The 21,096-nt window shown below is 40.0% G+C and overlaps 1 protein-coding gene across 1 annotated transcript in view; it reads left to right on the top strand.

The window, feature by feature from the left end:
- The window catches only part of PDGFD (platelet derived growth factor D), a gene marked incomplete at its 5' end in the record, with an annotated part of 126,613 nt that overhangs the window by 36,051 nt on the left and 69,466 nt on the right, over nt 1-21,096 (top strand). Inside the window, 2 exons of the mRNA XM_019523781.1 lie at nt 9,710-9,769; nt 16,199-16,400. Of these exons, the coding sequence (XP_019379326.1) occupies nt 9,710-9,769; nt 16,199-16,400 (262 nt within the window). The remainder of the gene's footprint in view (nt 1-9,709; nt 9,770-16,198; nt 16,401-21,096) is intronic.

Genomic DNA, 21,096 nt, shown 5'->3' with positions numbered 1-21,096 from the left:
AGACAGCAGAATCCCTGCTCGGGGGGGGGCTAGTACAAGCCAGGCAGACACCTGCAGTCTCTGCCGGAGCTGCAGCTGGGGAGCAGAGGGGAGGGGCCAGTCCTTCTGTGGAGCAGAGAGCCCCGCCCAGCCCAGAGAGCATTCTGGAATAATGCTGGGATGCGGGGGGAGTCTAATTTAACTTAAACCAGCAAGGGGTCTGAGGCAGACATTGCATAAACTGGTTTGACCCAAATCAGTTAAGCCTGATAGTGCATTCAACCAGGTTTATCTCACATTGGTTCCATCCTTTTTCAGCCTGGTTTATGTGCACTGAACATCTGTTCTGTTACAGGTTTAAACCAGTTTCTGATCACTTAAACTGGTCTATATGTAATGTCTGTCCCTAGCCTTAATGCAGCTACAGAATTGGAAGTAGAACCAATATGACTTGGGAATATCCAATATCTTTATATAAGAACTGGAGGAGAGGACAATCTAGGCACCTGCAGGGCCATGAGTCTAACCTAGAAAGTATGCATGGTTCCAAAATAAAAGTTGAAGAAAAGAATAGTTAAAAGAGAAACACAACTGATTTTCTAGTCAAAGGAAATGCCATAGATTTAATCTTTCTGCATTTCAGTAAACATTAGATATAGTCCAACACAGAAAACTGCTATTTATGCTGGAAAGGACTGATTAATAGTGAAATGGGAAAGAAATTAAAAATTAGAGACAACGAATTATGCTGAATGGCAAAGTATTAGGCGAGATAAAAGTTTCTAATGGAGATCAGTTTTGTGTCCTCCAAAATAAAATTTTTAGTTGTGATCTTGGTACACATAGTAGGAGTCTGCTAATACAAAGTTGATCAGCAGTATAAGTATGGAGGGAGATCAGAATGTCATGTTGGAATTACGGGACCATGTGGACTGGAATAATAGAAAGGGAACAAAAAGTAATATGTATAGTCATGCATAACAAGAATTTCTGCTGTTAGCTGGGAGCTTATCAGCTGGAAATGACTGAGAGGGAGAAAGACCTGGGTATGTTAGAGAAATATTAACATGATTGTACAAGGTGCTAATGAGACTGAAATGCTACATACAATTTTGTTGACCTATGTTCAAGAATGATGAAGCCAAACAAGCACTTGTGTAGTGGAGGGCTGCTAGGATGGTCAGAGCAATGGAGAGCCTCTGGTACAAGACTGGAAGACGTTGCCTTGTTTAGCTTAGAAAAATGAAGTCTGAAAGGGGATATGGTTGTTTCACTCCAGGTTGGGACTGGAGCCATTTATGCTTAAGGGCAATACAAGCAAGAAGAACAAATGGGTAATATTGGGCGTAACTAGAAATTTAAAGGTTCTTAACTGACAGAGAAGTGAAGTTTTGGAACAGCCTTTCAGCAGGAAATGAAGGGAGGGGGCAATCCCTTTGTTTTAAGAAAGACTGTGTTGAGCGTATAACTTAGGCCTGTGCAAAGCAGAAAGTATTCATTTTAGATACGGTGATTCGGAGGGACAGTGATTCGATTTAGTGATTCGAATCACTGTCCTGATTCAATTCAGCCAAATCCAAAGATATTTGCTGCCAAATCTTATTTGGCCATGGACTAAACAGGCAGGCAGTGGCAGCGGGAGCAGCGGGATGAGCCCCGGCTTGAGCCGGCAGCCCCAGGAGAAGCCACGGCTTATCCAGATGCTCCTGCAGCTGCCCCCCCCGAGTGAGGCAGGCATTGCTGTCAGCCCTGGCAGAAACCTCAGGGGGGCTGAAGGGAAATGATCAGGGAGCTGAGGGATCAAACTGGGAGCTGGGAGATCAAACTCAGAGTTGGGGGGAATGTTTGGGGGCTGGGGGAATGAACAGGGTCTTCCTCTCAGCTCCCAATCTTTCCCCCACCTCCCCGATCATTCCCCCAGCTTTTGCGGCTTTTCCCGGGACTGCCAGCACTGCCTGCCTTGTCCTGGTGTCGCGGTGGGGGGGCAGGGAGGGGCAGCTGAGAGAGAAGCCAGATGAGTTGTGGCTTGAGCCAGCAGCCCCTGGAGAAGCCGTGGGTTGGGGGAAATGATCAAGGAGCTGGGGGGTTGGTTGGGAGCTGAGGGATTGAACCGGAAACTGGAGAATCGAACCAGGAGCTAGGGAATCAAACTGGGAGCTGTGGGGAAGCCCCTGTTCGTTTCCCCAGCCCCTGATCATTTCCCCTGCTCCCTGATCATTGCCTCCAGTCCCCGTGGTTTTTCTTGGGGCTGCCAGCACTGCCTGCCTTGCCTGGCCGGGGGGCAGCCAGGGGAGCAACTAGACAAGCCGCAGCTTCTCCCAGGGCTGCCAGCTGAAGCCGGGGCTCATCGAGCTGCTCCCCGAGCTGCTCCCGCCAGCACTGCCTGTGCCTGCCTTTACAGTCTATGGCCAAATCTCCAAATCTCTCAGAGGCTTCTGATTCAATTCAGAGAGATTAATGGCTCTCCTGATTCAATTCAGATTCAGAGATTCGGCCACCGAATCGGGCCAAAACTCTTCCAAATTGAATGGCTACTGAAGCTTCGCACAGCCCTAGTATTAAGGGATTAAGTGACATGGTTGCCTGCAGTATGAGGAGATTGAACTCAATAACCCAGCTGGTCCTCTTCCCATTTACAGTCCTGTATATTCACTGTAGTGTGCAGCCCATTTTAAAATTGCAGTGAAATTATTGCTGAATACTTATATTCAGTGCACTTGATTTCTATTTTGTTTACTGAATTCAAATTTAGCATACACCATGGTGGCTGATAATAGTAAACAAGTCCTTATCTACCCGAGTGTGAGCATAGACGTATTTTATAAGCTGAAAAATAAAGGTAATGCACACTTTGTAATGTACAGCATGCTAATAAAGATTCTTGTGTCCTCTCTCATTGGTACGCCCATAAGATATAGAAGCTCACAGGCAGGTTAATGTCAGTTAGCATCAGGTTTTTCAAAGGCACAGCTATTGCCTCAGACATGGAAAATGTTATCTAACTGTTTAGATAGTAAATGTCAGCAAGCCGTCTTGGGCAGTTTTATAATATGCCCCATCTATGCCTTCTTCCAGTATTTGGAGAAGGATAGAGAGGAATATTGATCAAACAAACCTATTAGAATGATTTTTTTTCCTTCAGTGTTTAAACATTTTTAGTTTTTATAGATAAACACCTTAAGCTGAATTTCACCTACATGATAATTATAGCTTCTAACGTTGGTGTCTCAGACTTGCTGTTCTGTTACAACAGGTGACTGTCAGAGCAGATCCAGCATGATTCTGTACGTCATTTCGTATAGAACTGACATTAACATAGTCCTAACCAATGCTAGGATAAAACTCCTGATACAGAGTGGCAGCAGGGCTTCAGGAACTCAGTGTATGCCTTTCTTTTTTTAAAGGGCAAGAGCTCTAATACCAGGTCTGGGGTTAGATGCTCCATGATGCTTGTCAGACCTGTTGTTAAATTGACTTCATAGTAGTGATAAGTACTTACTTGTGTAGAGGAGGGCTCTGAAAGGGCTTAAATGGCATAACTTTGTAGGGCTGCACTGCCAAATTGAAAGATAAATGAGACCCACTCTCCAGGATTTTTGAACCATCTCATAAAACTTTATATTAATAAAATATATACAATTTTAGGACAGTTAAAAAGACTTAGAAAGGCTGTCATTTTCCATTCACTTCAGTAAGGTCATAGAGTAATATATTCAGTTCTAATCTTTTTCTGCATTAAGTACTTGAGTGTATAAAAATTACTGGCTCCAGTTTACAGCCTTACTTTTGTTCTACTTAGGTATGTTAAATGAAAGGGTATCTCCTCTTGTAATAACTAGAAATCATAGTCAAGTTGCCCCTTAGTCCTCTTTAAATACATTAGCCTTCTTTAGTTTTTTTCATTGCAAGGTATGGTTTCTATACCATAAATGCTACTTGTAGCACTTCTAATGAACTTTCCCCAACCTTTGGATGTTGATTTTTGTTGTTGTGTGTGGGTGTTTTTTAACACATCATCACCAGGCTGGCCAAAGTAGTGGTCTTACCAGTACTGTATGCAACCTCTGTGTTCCTGCTGTGTATCCCTGTTGTATGAAAACAGTATCCTTTGACTCTTGAGACACAGCAATTAAATACCAAACTGACTGGAAAGTGAAATCACCTTATGTGATGGGTCGAAGCTATAATAAGTGAGAACATTTATGTACAGCTTGTAGTTTCTTTCTCTCTCTCTCTCACATTTTTATTTATCTTTAAAAACAAAATTGCTGCATGTTGCTATACTACCAAAAAATCATCATGAAACAGCACAATTGCAGAAATCTGAGCATTTATCACAGTCGTTCTTCAATGAAGTCATAGCTTTTCTAATGCTGCTTGCTTAACCTAACACTATTATTCTTGTACAACATTTTTTAAATTAATTTTGTTTAAAATACCTGTCACACTATAATATGTGAGAATTGCAGGTTCAATTTCCTCTAAGTAGATTTCCACTAAAGCCTATTACAGAGAAAAAACAAAACAAAATAAATAAAAAGCCACAAACAAAACTAACAAAAAACCCCGCCAAAACTCAACTCCTCAGCTTACTACAATTTGTTTCTGGAATATTAATGTTTATTATGGGGGAAGAAGGGCTCTGACAACATTCAGAGGCCTAGTTATTTATGGTAGCTTTTACATAATTTAAATGCCTGTCTGTGAACAGAGGATTTTACCTGCCCCCCACAACCCCTGACTTTGAATGCAACAAACACACTAAGTATAGTTCAAATTTACCTCTTTAATTTCTTTACCTTAAATATGAGCAGAATTTAAACAGTTGGTTTTCCTTGAAGTTTGCCTTTACTAAAATTTGTCCTGCTGGACCCCTTCTGTCTTAGTACTTTGTCCCTTATCTCCTCATATCCTCATACTTCAGGTTTTTTTATGTGAGAAGCAGGCTTGGTTTGGGGGGTTTTGTTGTTGTGTTTTTTGGTAATATCTTCAAGAGGTCAGGCAAGCTTTCAGGCATAAAGCTTGTCTGACATCTCTCCCAACTATATGGCTAGTCCAATAAAAGGCATTACTAAACAGATCCTGGCTGTTGCATATTCTCTGGACTCTCATAGCTACAGCAACCTAATTCATTTTATATCCCCACACTGGAATGTATTGGATGTGCTTGATCTGATCTCTAGTTTGAGTCAGCAAAATCAGCTCTGCCTCTCAGTACAAACACTTGACATCAGGATAATTTCGGCTCGATCTCTGCAGGCTTCTAGTATCTGCTGCCCTGTTATACCACCTGTCTGGAACAAGCCTGAAGCATTTACCACTGCTGTATATTAATAGAAGTTCAGTTATTAGTGTATTAATAAATAGGCTGGGCTCAACTTTTCTCTATTTCTCAATATTCCTGACTCTTTTCCCCTTATATTTTCCTCCCCCCCACATTTTCTCCACTTTCTCAGTCTCTTCCATTCTGTCTAAGAAAACAGGAACAAGTCTAAGTTGTTTCTTTTGTTTTCCTCTCATTCCCTACTTAGAGTGGCCAGGGAAGAAGATCTCTCTTCTAGGAAAGGACCTTATAAAAGTGGCTTTTATGCTTAGCGATATCAAATTGATCAGATCTCCTGGTTTCTCTTCCTCCCTCCCAGATTCTTGCACCTAGGGCGTTATTCTTGGTTTTATTAACTATATCAGATCTGTGCAATGTAGTTGTCTTGGTAGGTAGTCTTTGCCTGAGTCTGGCTCATTACCTTTCAGGGCTTCTGGATTAGGGGTAGATGCTCAAATTCAGTAAAAAGCAAATTCAGAGCTTTGTTTGTGAGCTTTTGTTGAAAACTGGGTGTTTGTATATGGTGTTTTTTCCTGAGGCATTTTCTGCCAGGCCCAGGTAGAATGAGTAACATACATCTAGCACAGAGGTGACATCTAGCAAAGGGATAGACCATAATGGTTACACATTTGAGAAAGTGGGATAAAGCCAGAAAAGGTTAAATGATTTTTTTCAGTGTCAAAATATATTTAGAAGCAAACAGAATTCCAGCCTGGCCTACAGGACTTGTGTATTATGATGATTGGTGGCTAAGGGCATGTTTCTCAGGTTAGAGTACATCCTTGTTCCTGTTATCAAAACTATTGCCTTCCCGAGATAGTTTTAGGGACAGCTGCCATTCATCCTTCTGCTTGCTTCTTCCAGACAATGAGACAACTTTATGATGGCAGAAACTGCAGTGGTAGAGGAATCATTTTGCTCATAATGTCTTTGCAAGTATTCACATACCCTTCGAAAAGGAGACATCATATTATTGTGTCTCACTGAAATCTACACATGCAGGTGGTTGGTGAGGTAAAGAAGGCCCCCTTCATGATTTGCTGGGACCTAGCTGAGATATGAGACGTGACGTATGCTAAATTCTTTAGGAGTCCATGCAAGTCCTATAGGCCTGATGTGTTGTCTCTAAGGCAATAGCTACTTGCAGTATAACAATATTCAGATATACTGACCCATAGGTGAGGAACAAGATTTGTAATATTGGGTGCATCTACATATGCACTTGACTGTGCAGTAGACTCATTTGCTGTGGTGTAAAGTGTCAGTCTACATGTACAACACTACTAGATCATAGCAAATTAATTTTCACTACCACCAGGGATAGTATCTTACAGCACTAAATAACTGTCCCTTAACACACATGTAAATGCTGACCCAGGTGTACATGTGCCCAGTCAGCAAAGGCACCAGGGTCCAGACCCCTGCCTTCCACTTAGCCACAGGGCTCTATAAGCTGGGGCACTTTTGTGCCCAAGCCAGCCCCAATACCACTTCCAGAACCCACGGCTGACCCCCTGGACCCCTGCCAGTCTGGAGCAGCTCCACCCCAGCTCAGACTGCTGGGGTCCCAGAAGCAGCATCCTGAAACACAGCAGTTTGAACATCTGCACTGCTTTTTGTCTCAGGGGAAATGCGTGCCCCTACACGTGTGTTCAAAAATTGTGAAACAAAGCTATATAAAAGTTTTTGTGTCTGTAACTGACTGATCCCAGATGACAGGTTTTTCTTTGTGTGAAAATAAGTGGTGACAGTGAGCATATTAGCGCCCATATTATTTGCTGCATGAACAACAGTTTACTCGCCACTGTCTTGAGCAGTATTTATTGTTAGCAGCATAGACTTGTAAGCAATTAAATGGAGTGTTGGGAGTGATGTTTTCAAATTATTGACTTTCTGTTTTTCAAGTTTTCAGCTGGAAATTCAGCTGTATAGTTTTAGTTTTCAAATTAAATGTATAAATAATGAATATAAAAGTACCCAGAAGGCTCGTGCTCATGCACAAAACCTTACCAAAATAAAGCACTGTGGTCAGGTAGGCCTGTCGATGAGTAGATGTCTCCTTTTCCTTTCAAAACAGATCTTGCTCTCAAATTTTCATGTGGCTGTTAGAAACAACCAAGGCAAAAGAGAAATGGATTTAAAAATTAACCCCCAAAACCCCTTTTTAGATATCATTCCTTTAAATAGCTCTGAGCAGATAATAATAAACTCAAAATGTGTGGGGGTTAAAAGCTCTTTAGAGGCTAGGCGCTACTGTTGCTTTAAGTGAAGGTGAAAGAAAGCCATGTAACCATGAATAGTTAACGGTGAGTTTTAGTAGCTGAAGTGCAATCACCAAGACAAAATGTATAGTCATCATCAGTGAGATCTAAGAGGCAGGTGGCGTACCTAGTCATTTCAGTGATTGTGGAATATTGGCCTGGCATCAGCTATCTCAAAAGAATCACAGACTGAAGAAACAGTTTCCATATCTAATGTTAGACAAACAGCATCAGAGAGCAAAGATATTTCAAACACAAGGCCATTTCACATCTGTAATCCTCTCTGAGCGACGAAAAAGGCAGCATGGTCCTGTATTAGACTAATGCTTCAAAACTCAATGCCACGTTTCCTAAGGCAATGCGGAAGGCAATCCAAGGATGGAACGGAGTTGGTCATGTAGTTTTTTAAGTGACTGAGGTTATCAGGGATTCTGAATTTATTCTGGTTTAATAGCAAAGTTAACTGGAATGGACCAACTAATCTGCAATTAATCTAACAAAGTTAGTCCTTTCTTCTTGAACTCTTCTAGAGTTTACAAATTGGTATGCTGTTTATAGTTAATTATAGATGCAAATATATTTTGTCCTGTGGGTTATTTGTAAAACTATCTACTTGAATTATTCACTGCTGAGTATCTGTGTAATTTAATTGGCCATCTATATGACACTGCATACTCTGTGTTCCATGGCTGAATAATCTAAACTTCATAAAGCAGAAAGGCACCTTAAAATCCTGGGGGCTTTGGCCCTTTTAGGGAAAGGAGCACTTCAATGAGAGAGAAAGAGAGAGTGAAACAATAAATAAACAAATAATAATAACAATAAATAAATCAGGAAGAACTTCTGTACTGTCCAAGCCCCCAAGCACCTGCTCTGGACTCCTGCAAGAGACATTTGGATGTTTATCTCGCTGGGATCCTTTGACCCCAGCTGATTTCCTGCCCTTGGGGCAGGGGGCTGGACTCAATGATCTTCCAAGGCCCCTTCCAGCCATAATGTCTATAAATTCTGGAAAAATATGAAGACTGTTATATTGGCTACATGGACTATTTGAAAGTAGTTAGGTTCCTTCCTGACTGAGGGAGAGAGAAAGCTGTGACAGATTTATTGATGATCTAGCATACTATGCGTTCAATTTTCTCTTGTCACATTCAGAAAAAAGCGTGTGTGTGTGTGTGTGTGCGCGCGCGCGTGTGTGTGTTCCTGTTTGGAAGTGAAGTCAGTAGAGCAAAGCAGATTTAATCCAGCCAAAGATCTGGCAGCCAGTTTGTATCTTTTACTCATTGCCAGCACACAAACAAATCTGTAGCAGATCCATAGTTAGTGTAAATTGGTGTAGCTGAAGTTCCACCTACCCCTTTATTTTAAATGGCATTTATTTGGTAGTTCTATTATGAGGATTGAAAATGTAGCTGTCTGTGTCCAATTCCCAATTCCCTCAAACCAGCTGGCATGTGCAGGTTGCACTGCAATGGGAAGATATAAACAATTCATTCTATCATATATATATGAGTATGAGAAAGAGAAAGAGAGAGAGCCATTATATTTGGTGCGGCTTACCTTTCATCGTTTTTTGATGCTTTCAGTAAATACACTTTTAAGCGGAAATGGGCAAAACTGTAATGGAACTAAGTAATACTTGTGTACTGTTGTATTATCTTCAATTGGCTTGTCAACAATTTAAGTCATTATTACCTATTACTGTAGAGCCATCCAACCTATAAACAATCTCTACTGATAGGTGTCTAGTTTTTTTATAACAAGATTTGTAATTTAAATTTGTGGTTGCCATAATGTTTGAGAAAAATGTTGCTATTTAACATTCATTGTATACTTAAATGCCTCAAACGGGTTGAACCTTTTTCTGCTAGGGCTCACCCAGTCTGAACAAACCTATAATAAATAGCAGACACTGCCCCAAAAACCTTGCAAATGCCTTTCTTAAATGGAATGAAAAAAATGTCCCTACAGGCAAATAATGATATCATGTATAAGGGGGTAGGAAAAATATGTGGCAGAGTGCTTTTATTTGGAAGAGGTTTTAAAAGGGCAAAGGACCAAAGCCACAGAGGCATTGTTTAAGGCCTGTTGTTGTTTTTGGACATTGCTATGACGGTGATTTTTCCTGTGGGTTTTTCCCATTTAGGATGATTTCCAGCCCGCAGCCTCAGAAACCAACTGGGAATCTGTCACAAGCTCTGTCTCAGTAAGTAGCTTGTTACTGTTTTGTCCAAGAAAAGATAGGCAGTATGGCTTAAGTCCAGCTCAGTACAGAAACAAGTACAGACTGTTTTAAGTTTTGAGTTATAGTATTTCTATGCCGAAGTAAATTTTGTGATAATTAGCTTTAAAAACCAGCTGTTAGGAGAACAGATTACCCTTTCAACAGTCAATACGGAACTTTTTTTTTTTTAATATAACTAGTGATGAAAGATCCTAGTTTAAATCTCAATTTTGGACAATTAAATCTGACTTTAAAAAACAGATTCTATTAAAAATCTTATCCCTCATTCATATTATCTGATTTTTATCAAATAGGAAATCAGCCCAACAACATTTCTTAAGCAAAATGTAGATTTTGTGTCCACAGTGTGTGGGAGGAAAATGCCAGGAGCAGACTTGGTAGTGGGGCAGTCCCTCTGCGATGCCTTATTGTCTGTCCAGTGCCCCACTCACAATACTGATTCTCTTGACAGCCTCTCTTACATACAACATAGGAAGAGTGCTGTGACTGAAGTAGAACTGACAGGGGAGATGAAAGCTCGGAAGAATGCTTATCTTCCATGATGAAGTGCTTTAAGATCCTGGGAGTAGTTGCTCTGTGAATCTTAATTCTGAGTATCAGTATTATCAAGGCCTAGTTCTACCAGACATTACATGAAAAAGATATCACAAATATTTGGAGAATGATGACTTGTTTCATTCTAGCACAGAGTTTAAAATGAATTCATGCATTTTTATCTGATACCATATTTTTACACAAAATATTGTAAATTGTCATTAGAAAATGTAAGGTGAGTCTCCTTAGATGGCTGTGAGAATGTGATCAAATTACACTGAAAATGGCATTTTAGTAATTGCTCTCACCACAGTAAGGGGTTAACATTGATTACATCATTGATTACAGCCTTTTTTCCATATTTGAATCCCTTTAGTTGGGAGTTTTCCCCTATACATTGTATAGCACTTAGGCCACTTACCATTGGTCCCTCCAAATATTACATCTGTTACCTGGTTAACTGCACAATTAGACTGCCTACATACATAAATTAACTATGGTGTCTTAAAAAGGTCCAGCCAGCTCTAAAGTTATTGCTGGAATGCAGCAATATGCAGCAGCAGCAGTCTCCCTGCTGTGGAGTGCCTGGTGTACCCCCACACCTGGAAAATTGTATCATCTATGGTCTCCCAGTTTTAGAGGTGTGTGGGGCACCCCTGTGGCTGAGAGTCCTGTCAGCTGAGGGGCTCCCAGCCACAGGAACTTACTTCTTGCTGGTGCAAAAGGATTGGGCTCCCCCTGCACCAACCATAAGGTGTGGTAGGATCTCATCCGCGTTCCCACAGGCATGCCTCCTGCTATGCGCGTTGCATGGCAGAGGTGTGAATGTGGGCATCACACATTAGATCCCATCATGCCTTTACTTACACTAGAAGAGGGGCCCACAGGGCTTCAGAATCATTCATGTGTTTATCCTCCCAACAGCTCTGTGAGGTATTAATAGGAAGTGAAGTATTAATAGGAAGTGAAGGATTCATGAAGTGTCTCTTTGAGCCACTCTAGTGCCTTAGCTAAAAAAAATCTTTCCTTCCTCTAACCCCAAGTGTACCAGCATTAGGTAGTAAGCATTGTTTACCTCATTTTACAGCTCAAGAACCTGAACCAGAGAAGTTGAGTAACTTGCCCAAGACTACAGAAAGAGTCAGTAGTAGGGACAGGTTTACAGCTGAAGAATTCTTAATTCTTCAGCAAAGCAGATCCTCAGCTTCTGTAAACAGGCTTTAGTGAGCATGGCTGAATGGCAGACCTCTGACACATCAGTCACTGGCCAAGCAATGTGCTACTCCACTCCATAATGATCAAGAGCTCCAAAATCCCTGTCAAACCCACAAATAGGCATGGCAAGAAGATCTGTGACCCTTGCTCCTTGTGGAAAGGAAATTTTGGGGTAAGCAAGTATGTGTGTTCCTATTCCCAGGCTTGAACTCAAACCACTTAACCACGCCTCATGTTTTTGCTCAGGACACTTAAGAAAAAACTGCTACCATCTGCCTTTTGCCACATGTGCCAGAGCCCACAAAAAAAATCCTCAGGTTGGGTTCTTGCCCCAGAAGAACAATTAGGTCCAGCCTTTATCTTTTGTTGTGCAGTGTATAATCTGATCAAATGATAATTAAACTTCCCACTGAATTGCAATCACATCCCCAGTAGCATAGGAAGACTCTAGCAGATTTAATAGAATAGTAGTGAGTTGTATTAGGTACCAAGGTAGCTAATGGTTTGGCACTGATAAGAAAAGTGTTGTCAATGGTCCTACAACAGTCACAAAATATTGAACTGTTTTTGAGTCACCAACAAGAAGCATGCTACTTGGTAGTTGTTAGCCTCTCATATTTTACTATTCATCAATCTTTGGATGCAGTCACAGAAACCAGATTACAGAGGGGGCTCAATCTTTTTCTAAAGCTAACATTTAGCTCTTGGCAGGAGAAAAGAGAGGCAGTTGGGTTGGCAGCTTTGAACCTGCTCTTGGGCCTGTCCATGATGCAGCTGCCAATAGGTTATCTGAACTGCTGTAATAATTCCTCTGATAATTCTTGCCTATCACTCTGAGAATGTTAAGCTTGCTTCTGTATGCGAACTAGATGTGCAAATTTCTCTTTCAGAAATCTTATGTAAGTGCTTTCATACAAAAGGTGTGAAAACTTCCCCAGCTTTTATTAAGTTTGAAATGTGCTACAAAGTCACAACAAGGGCCTATATATGTGCTTTGATGTGTTTTAATTAGGAGGCATCAGAGCAGACTCAATCTGCATTCTAATTAAAAAGGTTTAGCTTCCCGGTTTCGTCATGTGTATAAGCCCCTGTGGGTTTAAAAATGGCCACTGGGGTGCTTTAACTAAAGCTCATCGAATGAGCTTTAGTTAAAGTATCCTGCAGCTATTTTTAAATGTGCAGGAACTTATTATATATGACACTGAGGCATTTTCATTAGAGGAGCTCTTCGGGAACCAATCTAATTAAAATGCACCTCTGCCCCATCCCCGAGCACATGTATAGGCTGCCAATCTGATCTCCCAGTTGCCCACAGAATGGAATAAAATGCATGGCATAACACATAAAAACAGTATGCTCATCATCTCAGTCACATACATGTGGCACTGTAGATTTAACCCCCTGACCTTTCTGCATCAAACTCTGGTGCCTACCACTTAACCTACAGGAGGTAGTCCATTAATTCCATTGTCGAGAGGGCTTCTATCTACTTTTGAGGGGGCTTCTTCTACTTTTCCTGTAGAAAACAGCCTGTAGAAAACAACATGTAGAAAACAGCCTGTAGCAAACAACACGATTGGACGTGCTTGAGTTGCCCTAGTAGAGGGCATCACAACAAGGGGCAGCCTCTTTACAATTTTGGTATTTACTCAGCATTCTTGCATCTTTCTCCTATTTCTCTACCCTTTGTACTAGAGTTTTTTTCCAGTGGTGGCTTGGGATTATAAATTAGTTGCTACCCATTTGTTTTCTGATGTATAGATACCCTGTGATATTTTATTGCATTTTGATTTTTTTTATATATAAAATATACTGCAGGTAATCACAGACATGACTGTGACCAGCACATTGAATTTCTTATAGCATTGTTTTAAACAGCACACTATTCACTTCACTTACAGAGAATTTTTTGTTCTCATAGGGCTCCCATCAATTTGACAGTTTTTATGCCCAGTTTCTTAGAAGTCAGTTGAGGTTCTTTGTTGCATGGTTTTTCTTTTAGTGGATCATGAATTTCTAGGCTCGTCTACATTGTGCTGTATTTAGCACTGGATTGTAGAACAGTTGCAGTTGCAGTTGCAGAAGGGTGCCTCTGAAACTTATTTTGGATTAAGTCTCTATGGGAAGGCTTAATAAATTCTAAGCTACTTTCACTGAAAAAAAATCTTTTATTTGATATTGATAAGTGTGTGTGTATGTCTGTCTGTCTATGAAATAAGCTACAGCTACACTGGCATTTGAAAATAGGTACATATTATTGAGGTTTATCTGTGTACATACATGTACAGAAAATGTATGTGTACTTTGTACACACGTGTACATATGCATATATGTACAAAGGTGAACCTTAATAATATGCACCCATTTTCAACTACCAGTGTAGCTGTGATAGTTAGAAAACTGCAATTCTTCTTGATCGCTTGGCAACGCAGTATTGTGATATTTAATTATTTTTCTCTCTGGGACCTGATAATCTGGATGGCTCATACTTACAGCCGTGCAAGTTGTTATATTAAAGATTCTAAATCTAGCAGATTTTATTTAAAGGACTGAATATTTAAAAGGACTAAATTTACAGTAAAGTTAGTGTTCCAGTCATGAAAGTCTCCAGTCCTGCAAATAAGTGAGAAGGTTTATTTACATGAGTAGCCCCACTGATTACAATGGGACTGCTCACCTAACTACAGTTAATTACAAATTAACAGTGTGTAAGGCCTTGCAGGTTCAGACCATAATTAGCCTTCTAGTGAGGACTTTGAATGGTTATCTGACGTTAAGCTATATGGCTATGTTTGCATCGCTTCAGATCTAGGATTTGAGGAGAAAGTGATGGGTTTTTTCCTCCCCCATTTTTCTATTTCTGATCTTTTTATTTAAAAATAATGCTCTAAACTCCTGTACTACCTTGTCTGAAAATAAGTACTGTGCAATACGCTATTTTTTGTAGAACTAAAATAGTTAAAACTTATGAAGAGTGGGAGGTAGTGCTTGTGAAAGTGGAGGTGGCACTTAAGAAAGTAACGTATCTGTAGTGAATATTTCTTGAGAATTCTTCACACTGAACTGAGACAAGATGAGAACCAAGGGGAAGCAGAATAGTAAAATGTTGAATATTTGTGAACTGAAAAGAAGGTTACGGAAAAAGTAAACAGTTTGCTCTAATAAAAGTGAAGTTAGTCATTATAAATACACAGTCTTGCATGTGAAATCTTCCCTTAGATGTGAACTGACTTCAGTTGAAGTCAGTACAAGCTGTGTGCCTCAAAAACTGGTGTTTAGATCTAAATCCATAGTAACATCCTTGTTTTTATTTTGTTAGTCATTACGACATTTGACAAAAGTGGTAATCCCCTCAATTTTTGCACTTTTTGGATTGGTTAGAATTTGCATTACAATTTTCTAGCGTACTTCAGCAATTTTTCTCAAGTTTATTGGCCTTCTAAAGTAGATTTATTTCTTAATATCAGAGACCAAATTAAATTAAATTCAACGGGACTGAGGAGAGAACGGATGGTCCAGTAGTCAGACTGGTAGCTTGGGAGACCAGAATTCAGTCCCTCAAATTCCTTTGTGGTGATGGCTTTTGGCTCTGTATATCACAATTGCCAGCCTGTAAAAAAGAGCGCATGGGTGCATGATGTGTCACATAAAGAGTCTCAGGACGATAACAAAAGGATTCCAGTGCATTCAGATATTGCAGTAATGACCATCATATTAAATACCTAAGATAGTAATGTATGGATATTTCAATGAAATTTTTGTCTACATGCATACCGAGAGAAGTTGTTCATTTTCATGCCAGGGAGAGAAGTAGAAACCTAACTCTGCCTTTTCCCCACCCTGCATGGTCTCTTGGAATGGCTAACCCCTTCTAGTAGCGTCAGTGCCACCCATCCTTGTAGTGTCTGCCCTTATTTAGAAGGGAACAAAGCCATGCTGCTTCACTGCTCTTCACCACAGACAGAGTGAAAATAGATGCCCTCCTTGTGCCACTATAAAAATGTTTGTGGTAGCACATATTGTGAGCAAATAATGTCCTAGCCCTTTGTTGCACTCACTCCAAGGGCCAAAAATGGTGGTATGATCAAAAGCCATCACAGTTTGTGATGCTTTAAATGGGAGGGCATATGTTTACTTATTGAGCATAATGGGGAATCCTGCAGTGCACATATCTCACTGCTGTGCCTTGAGTTAGGGCACACATCTGCAAGTAGGACCTTTCCTCATACAGGGATTCCCATACCACACTTGTAGACAAGTGCTTTGAATTAGAAAGCAGCACCTTGGCCCACCATCCTGTATGATTGGGCCTCTGAATCCTGGGAGCGGTAGGGACCCAACCCTTTGGGACAGTGGTCCCAGTGACTCTATAGATGCCAGTGAAGTGGATTAGCTGTGCTAGGACACATCCCAGCACACAACTGATCCCACTCAAAAATCAACATCTGTTTCTACCTGCAGTGGCACAACCAACATTAAGACTTTAAAAGGTGGCCAAAAATGTTGTGTAAATATCAGGGAAAATGTCTCCGTTGCAAGAGTGAATCAGCTATTCAGAAAAGCTTCTCTAGTAACTACTGTCAGTTGTATTGAGTTATGCTATAATTTTTCGAAGTACATTGAGCTGTATGTCACTCTTAGGGGGTATCCTATCCCTCTCCATCAGTGACTGACCCTACCCTCACTGTGGAAGCTCTAGACCAGACCGTTGCTGCATTTGACACTGTGGAAGAGCTACTCAAACACTTTAATCCGGATTCATGGCAAGAAGATCTTGAAAATCTGTACACAGATGCTGGACATCACTATCGAGGCAGGAGCTACCATGACAGAAAGTCCAAAGGTAGGGAAAGCCACAATATGAATTCTTGTATTAAGACCGGTTGTTTTCTTTAAACTTCTTACCAGTGTTCCTTATTTGATTTTCAAGTCCAGATTTTTATACCCTCACTTAAGTTGGAGTCAATGGAATGAATCGCAGTTGTGATAGATTGTAACTTGCTCTGAGGATGAGAGAGTTTGAACCTTAAAGATTTTCAGTCTGTCTGATTAAGATGTCACCCAAGTCACCAAGTTGGCTTCTGCCCATCAGTATGATTAATTCACAAATGAAGACACAGGCACTTGAAATTATACATGTACAGGGCAGATGGTTTTCAGCTTCCCACTAAAGTATTATATTGTGTGTAAGGCATGGGGTTTCTAATTACCTGTACTATCATCCTCCTTTAAATATCCTGCTTTAAGACTGTTCTATATTGAGTGGGGAAAAATTATTTTTATCACATTGTGCTTAGGGAAGCATCTGGTACAAACACCTGTATATGCAGCTGGTTTTTTTAAGATGCAAGCATCTCACTGATTTTCATTATGTTGATGGGGAACATTAGTATGGTTCAGCATTTTAATTGCAATTGAACAAAGCATGCATTTCTGGATTATGTTTCTTGTTTCCTTCCCTTACTCCAAATTGTCCGCTAAATGTAAAGTTGGTGATACAAACCAATAGTGATGGGGAACATTGATTAGAAGGGTCAATCATGCCACCGTTGTGTCCATTGAAATTGTACCTTGTGGTGGAAAAGATATGAGTTGCTATCATAATTCTTCTGAGCAAACATCACTATAGAGTCCAGTAGCCTATATGTAATACAATTTAGTTTGAATTATAAATGTTCTTATAATAATAGCCTACATTACAATTTCAATATACATGCATTCATATATGATTTCACAAATAACTTTTCTAAAACAATCTGTAAATTACAGACCTGATTCTGCAAAACCATCATTTTTTAAACTTCCACTGATTTTAATTGTTCTTTTGTGCAAGGAAAGACCTGGGATTTGTCTGCTAAGTACTTTAGAACCAATACTGGAAATGCTGTTTGTAGATGACCTCTGAGAGAAAAGCCCTTTCAGGACAGTCCTGTTCCCTTTGTTTGCCTAAAGGCTAATTTTCCTCTTACAGGCACTGTAAATGTGACTGTAACCCATTCAGTCTATACCTGAAATTATTCACACAGCTACTGCACCTGCTCAGTAGGCTGCATACTGGCTGGGCAAATACATGGTTAAGAAAAAAACAGGTCCATGGTACCTCCAATATTTGAGCCCCAGTTACTGAATAGTTAGGGCACCTGCTCAAAAAATGGAAAGCCCAGATTCTGCCCCCACCCCCCCAAAAAAGCACCTAGAAAGATTTTAAGCCTGTGCTGCTCCAAATTCCCTGTGCAGGGCGGGCTGTAGCATCCACATTACATATTAGGAATGATCCAGGGCTTCTTGAGCACTCCTTTTGAAGCTGAGCTACTGAACCTTGCATTTAATAATCATTGAATAAAGTGGATGGAGAAGAGTGAGGAAGTTTTTGTTCCACTATGATCAAGCATCCAACCCTACGCCTCTTTAAGAATTGCATCAGTCTCAGTAAGACATGCACCCTCTTGCTTATTCTCTTCCTCCTGTGTCCATTTCCCTGACTTTTGTCTCCCCAGGGGCCAGGCTCAAAAGGAGGACTGAAGAAAGGTCGGGTAGCACCTAGCCTCTGGTATGGCAGTTAGAGAACTACTCTAAATGGCTGAAAATGTGTAGGTTCAAGTTCTCTCTGTGACAGGGGGACCTAAAACCTGCATCTCCTTTTTCTTAAGTACTCTAATCACTCTGCTATTGGGTCTAAAAAAGTGAGGCTTATTCTTGTCCTTGTCATCCTAAGGCTTTTGCCAGTTTGAAATGTACATATATATGTTGGGCTTGCATAGAGCTGCATGTTTGTCCATCCAGTAGACAGGCTAATGAGCATATATGCAGTAGCCATGTGGATACTAGTGTATCCATACTGCATGGTAAAAGAATTGCCAAAAGCACCACATACACAGCTGAAAAACTGTCATTCAGGCACATCAGAAGTAATAGAATTTGAGGCCTTGTCCTATTTCAGTTCAAGTTACACTTATAATTCTACATTTTTAAAGCGAATGGTTGTTGTGGTTGTCTCATACCTTATTGCTCAACTTTTGAAAGACATTGATTTTTAGAAAGCACTTCATATACAGCCTCTGAAAATCAGGCTCTTTTAAGGTATTCCATCTGAGTACCTGAAAAATACAGCCAGCCAAAGCCTTCACATTTTTTTTTGAAAACTAAGGCCACATTTCTTCCATTTAGATTGAACTTGACATCTGATATAATCTGATCTCATTTGGAATGTATGGAATATAATCAGCTATGTGTCTACCATTCCCAGACTGGATTCAGACCTGATGAAAATGTATACAAAAGGCATGAAGGGTCTGATTTGTTTTTAATATAGTCTGACAAGAAACCTTGATCCTTTACTAAGTCTTCTATCCAGACTGCATTCAACACTCAAATCAAGTCAGAGCCAGCACAAATGTATTGTATCTGAAACAAAGTATGCTGTGTTTTATCCAGCCCAATCAAATTGACTCCAAGTCCTTATCCGATCTTCCTGGTTGCTTGCAGGAAATTTACATTCATTACAATTTCTCCATTGAATTCTACTTCTTCTCCTGGCAAAATGCTATGAAGAAGAAATGAGTTTGCCAATTTATGTTTTAATTGACTTTTTTCATGCTGACAATGAAAAACATAAAAGCATCCATGGACACCTTTGTTCCAAGCAAAGCACAGACTACCTGATTGTTGGCAAACTGACCAACAATGCCCTGCCCAAATCAGATGCCCAAAAAATTCAATCCAAAATTCTTTTCCTTGGTTATAAACTAGTGATAACAAGAAATATTCATAACTTTAATATGCCAGGAGTGCAGAAGTTTTACATGTTGAAATGTGAGTACAGAAGTTTCATACAGAAATAAAATCATTTGAGAATAGAATCATTTACAGAATACAAAAATAACATCATTTAAGGTAGCAATGCACTGGGGTCTTTGAATATGGGCTGTGTGAAATCCAGGACTTGTTTACAGGCACTGGAGTAATCTTATAGCTGAATGAACAATAGATTGTATCATTGTTTATATCAGATTTGTATCTTTCTTTACTTCCAGTTTGGTTTTGTACTTTATTCTTGGCTAGAACAGTCTCAAAGGCAGAGTAGCACAACTTGATGTAATCCCTGGGTAACTCTTGGCATTTTCAGAACATGTTACATAAATGATATATGTGAATTGCTAATGACCGCTGTTATCTGACTCCCTGCCCATGCCGAACAGTTCTTGAAAATTGGGTTTAGCAAGTAGTGTTTCTAGATAATCAACTGCAATAGCAGAACAATTCCATAAACGTCCCATAAAACTATAATATTTTTAAACTTGTCAGTCCATGAAGAATGAAGCTAAGGATCAGAATAGAAGTGATAAGAGTATGGTATTTCAAAACTTTCTGACATTTCGCCAAAAGAAAAGTTCTAAATCTGTGTATTTGATCTCTCTATAACAATGGTATAACTCCATTGACTTGGATATGGTTACTCTTTATTTGCGATAGAGCTATCCAACTTCTAAGCCCCTGGAGGCCACACCAGCTGGGGCTGCACACCACGCGGGATGTACAAGGTGTACTGTGTGGACACTTCCTTCCTCCTACCACCACTGTGCCACACACTTGTGCAGGTTCCACTCCCCACCCTACTGCTGCACCACGTGGGTGTAATCCCTCCGTACATAACTCTGATTTCTCCGCCTACCCCGGGCATACCCCCAGATTCACCCTTAACTCCCTATACTGCCACATTGGGGTTGGGGCAAGGGCAGGAAGTGACAGCTGGAAGAGGGAGGGGGAGTCTGGAGACTCCAGCTGCTATTGCAGCCAAAGCAATGAGGAAGCAGTGACCAGGTGAGATACTGGAGGCCTCACATTAGCCTCTCATGGGTTACCAGTTGGACAACCTTGATTTACAGTATTTAAGTTAGGTATATATTAATATACTAATAATGCCATCATGCCTGTTTGAAATTTGATTTTATGTATGTGCCCTGAAGGTTGCATTTTGCTATTCATAAGGAAGATTATTATGAAATAAGCATTTGTGTTTTCAAAATCTTTAAATGATGGACTAGTTAAAAATCCTTCCTCCATAAAGAAATATGACAGGTAAATGATTGAAATAACCCTTGATTTTAGATATATTCAATTAGATTTGGAAGTTACATCTATATTTTAGAATTAGGAACTCTAAATGTGTTCTTCCTAAGCATTAAAAAGAGAGGGTCATACAATTTTCATTATGTCTCTTGAACAATAATTCCCCTTGCAATTTCCGTAGTAGCTTACATTTGACTTGAATGTCATGATAATGTGGCTATTCTAACTGTAACAGTTTCTTCAATAGATATTAGAACTAGTTTATTATTTAATACATATTTTACTACTAGTTAATACAATAATTCATATAAAAAGAAAGCAAGCACCCCGTGCAATTACTTTTAGACAAATTTTCATCAATCTTTATGCTTCATTTAACTTTTTCACCAAGTTTGAGTGTAAGTTTTTAAAAATCCCTAACTCTCATACACACACACACACACACACACACACACACACACACACACACA

Source organism: Gavialis gangeticus, unplaced genomic scaffold (genome assembly GCF_001723915.1).
Source record: "Gavialis gangeticus isolate Ggan-Ray unplaced genomic scaffold, GavGan_comp1, whole genome shotgun sequence".
In the NCBI taxonomy this organism is placed as follows: Eukaryota; Metazoa; Chordata; order Crocodylia; family Gavialidae; genus Gavialis; species Gavialis gangeticus.
Note: the sequence above shows the minus strand (reverse complement) of the source record. Positions and strands in the feature narration are given on the sequence as shown.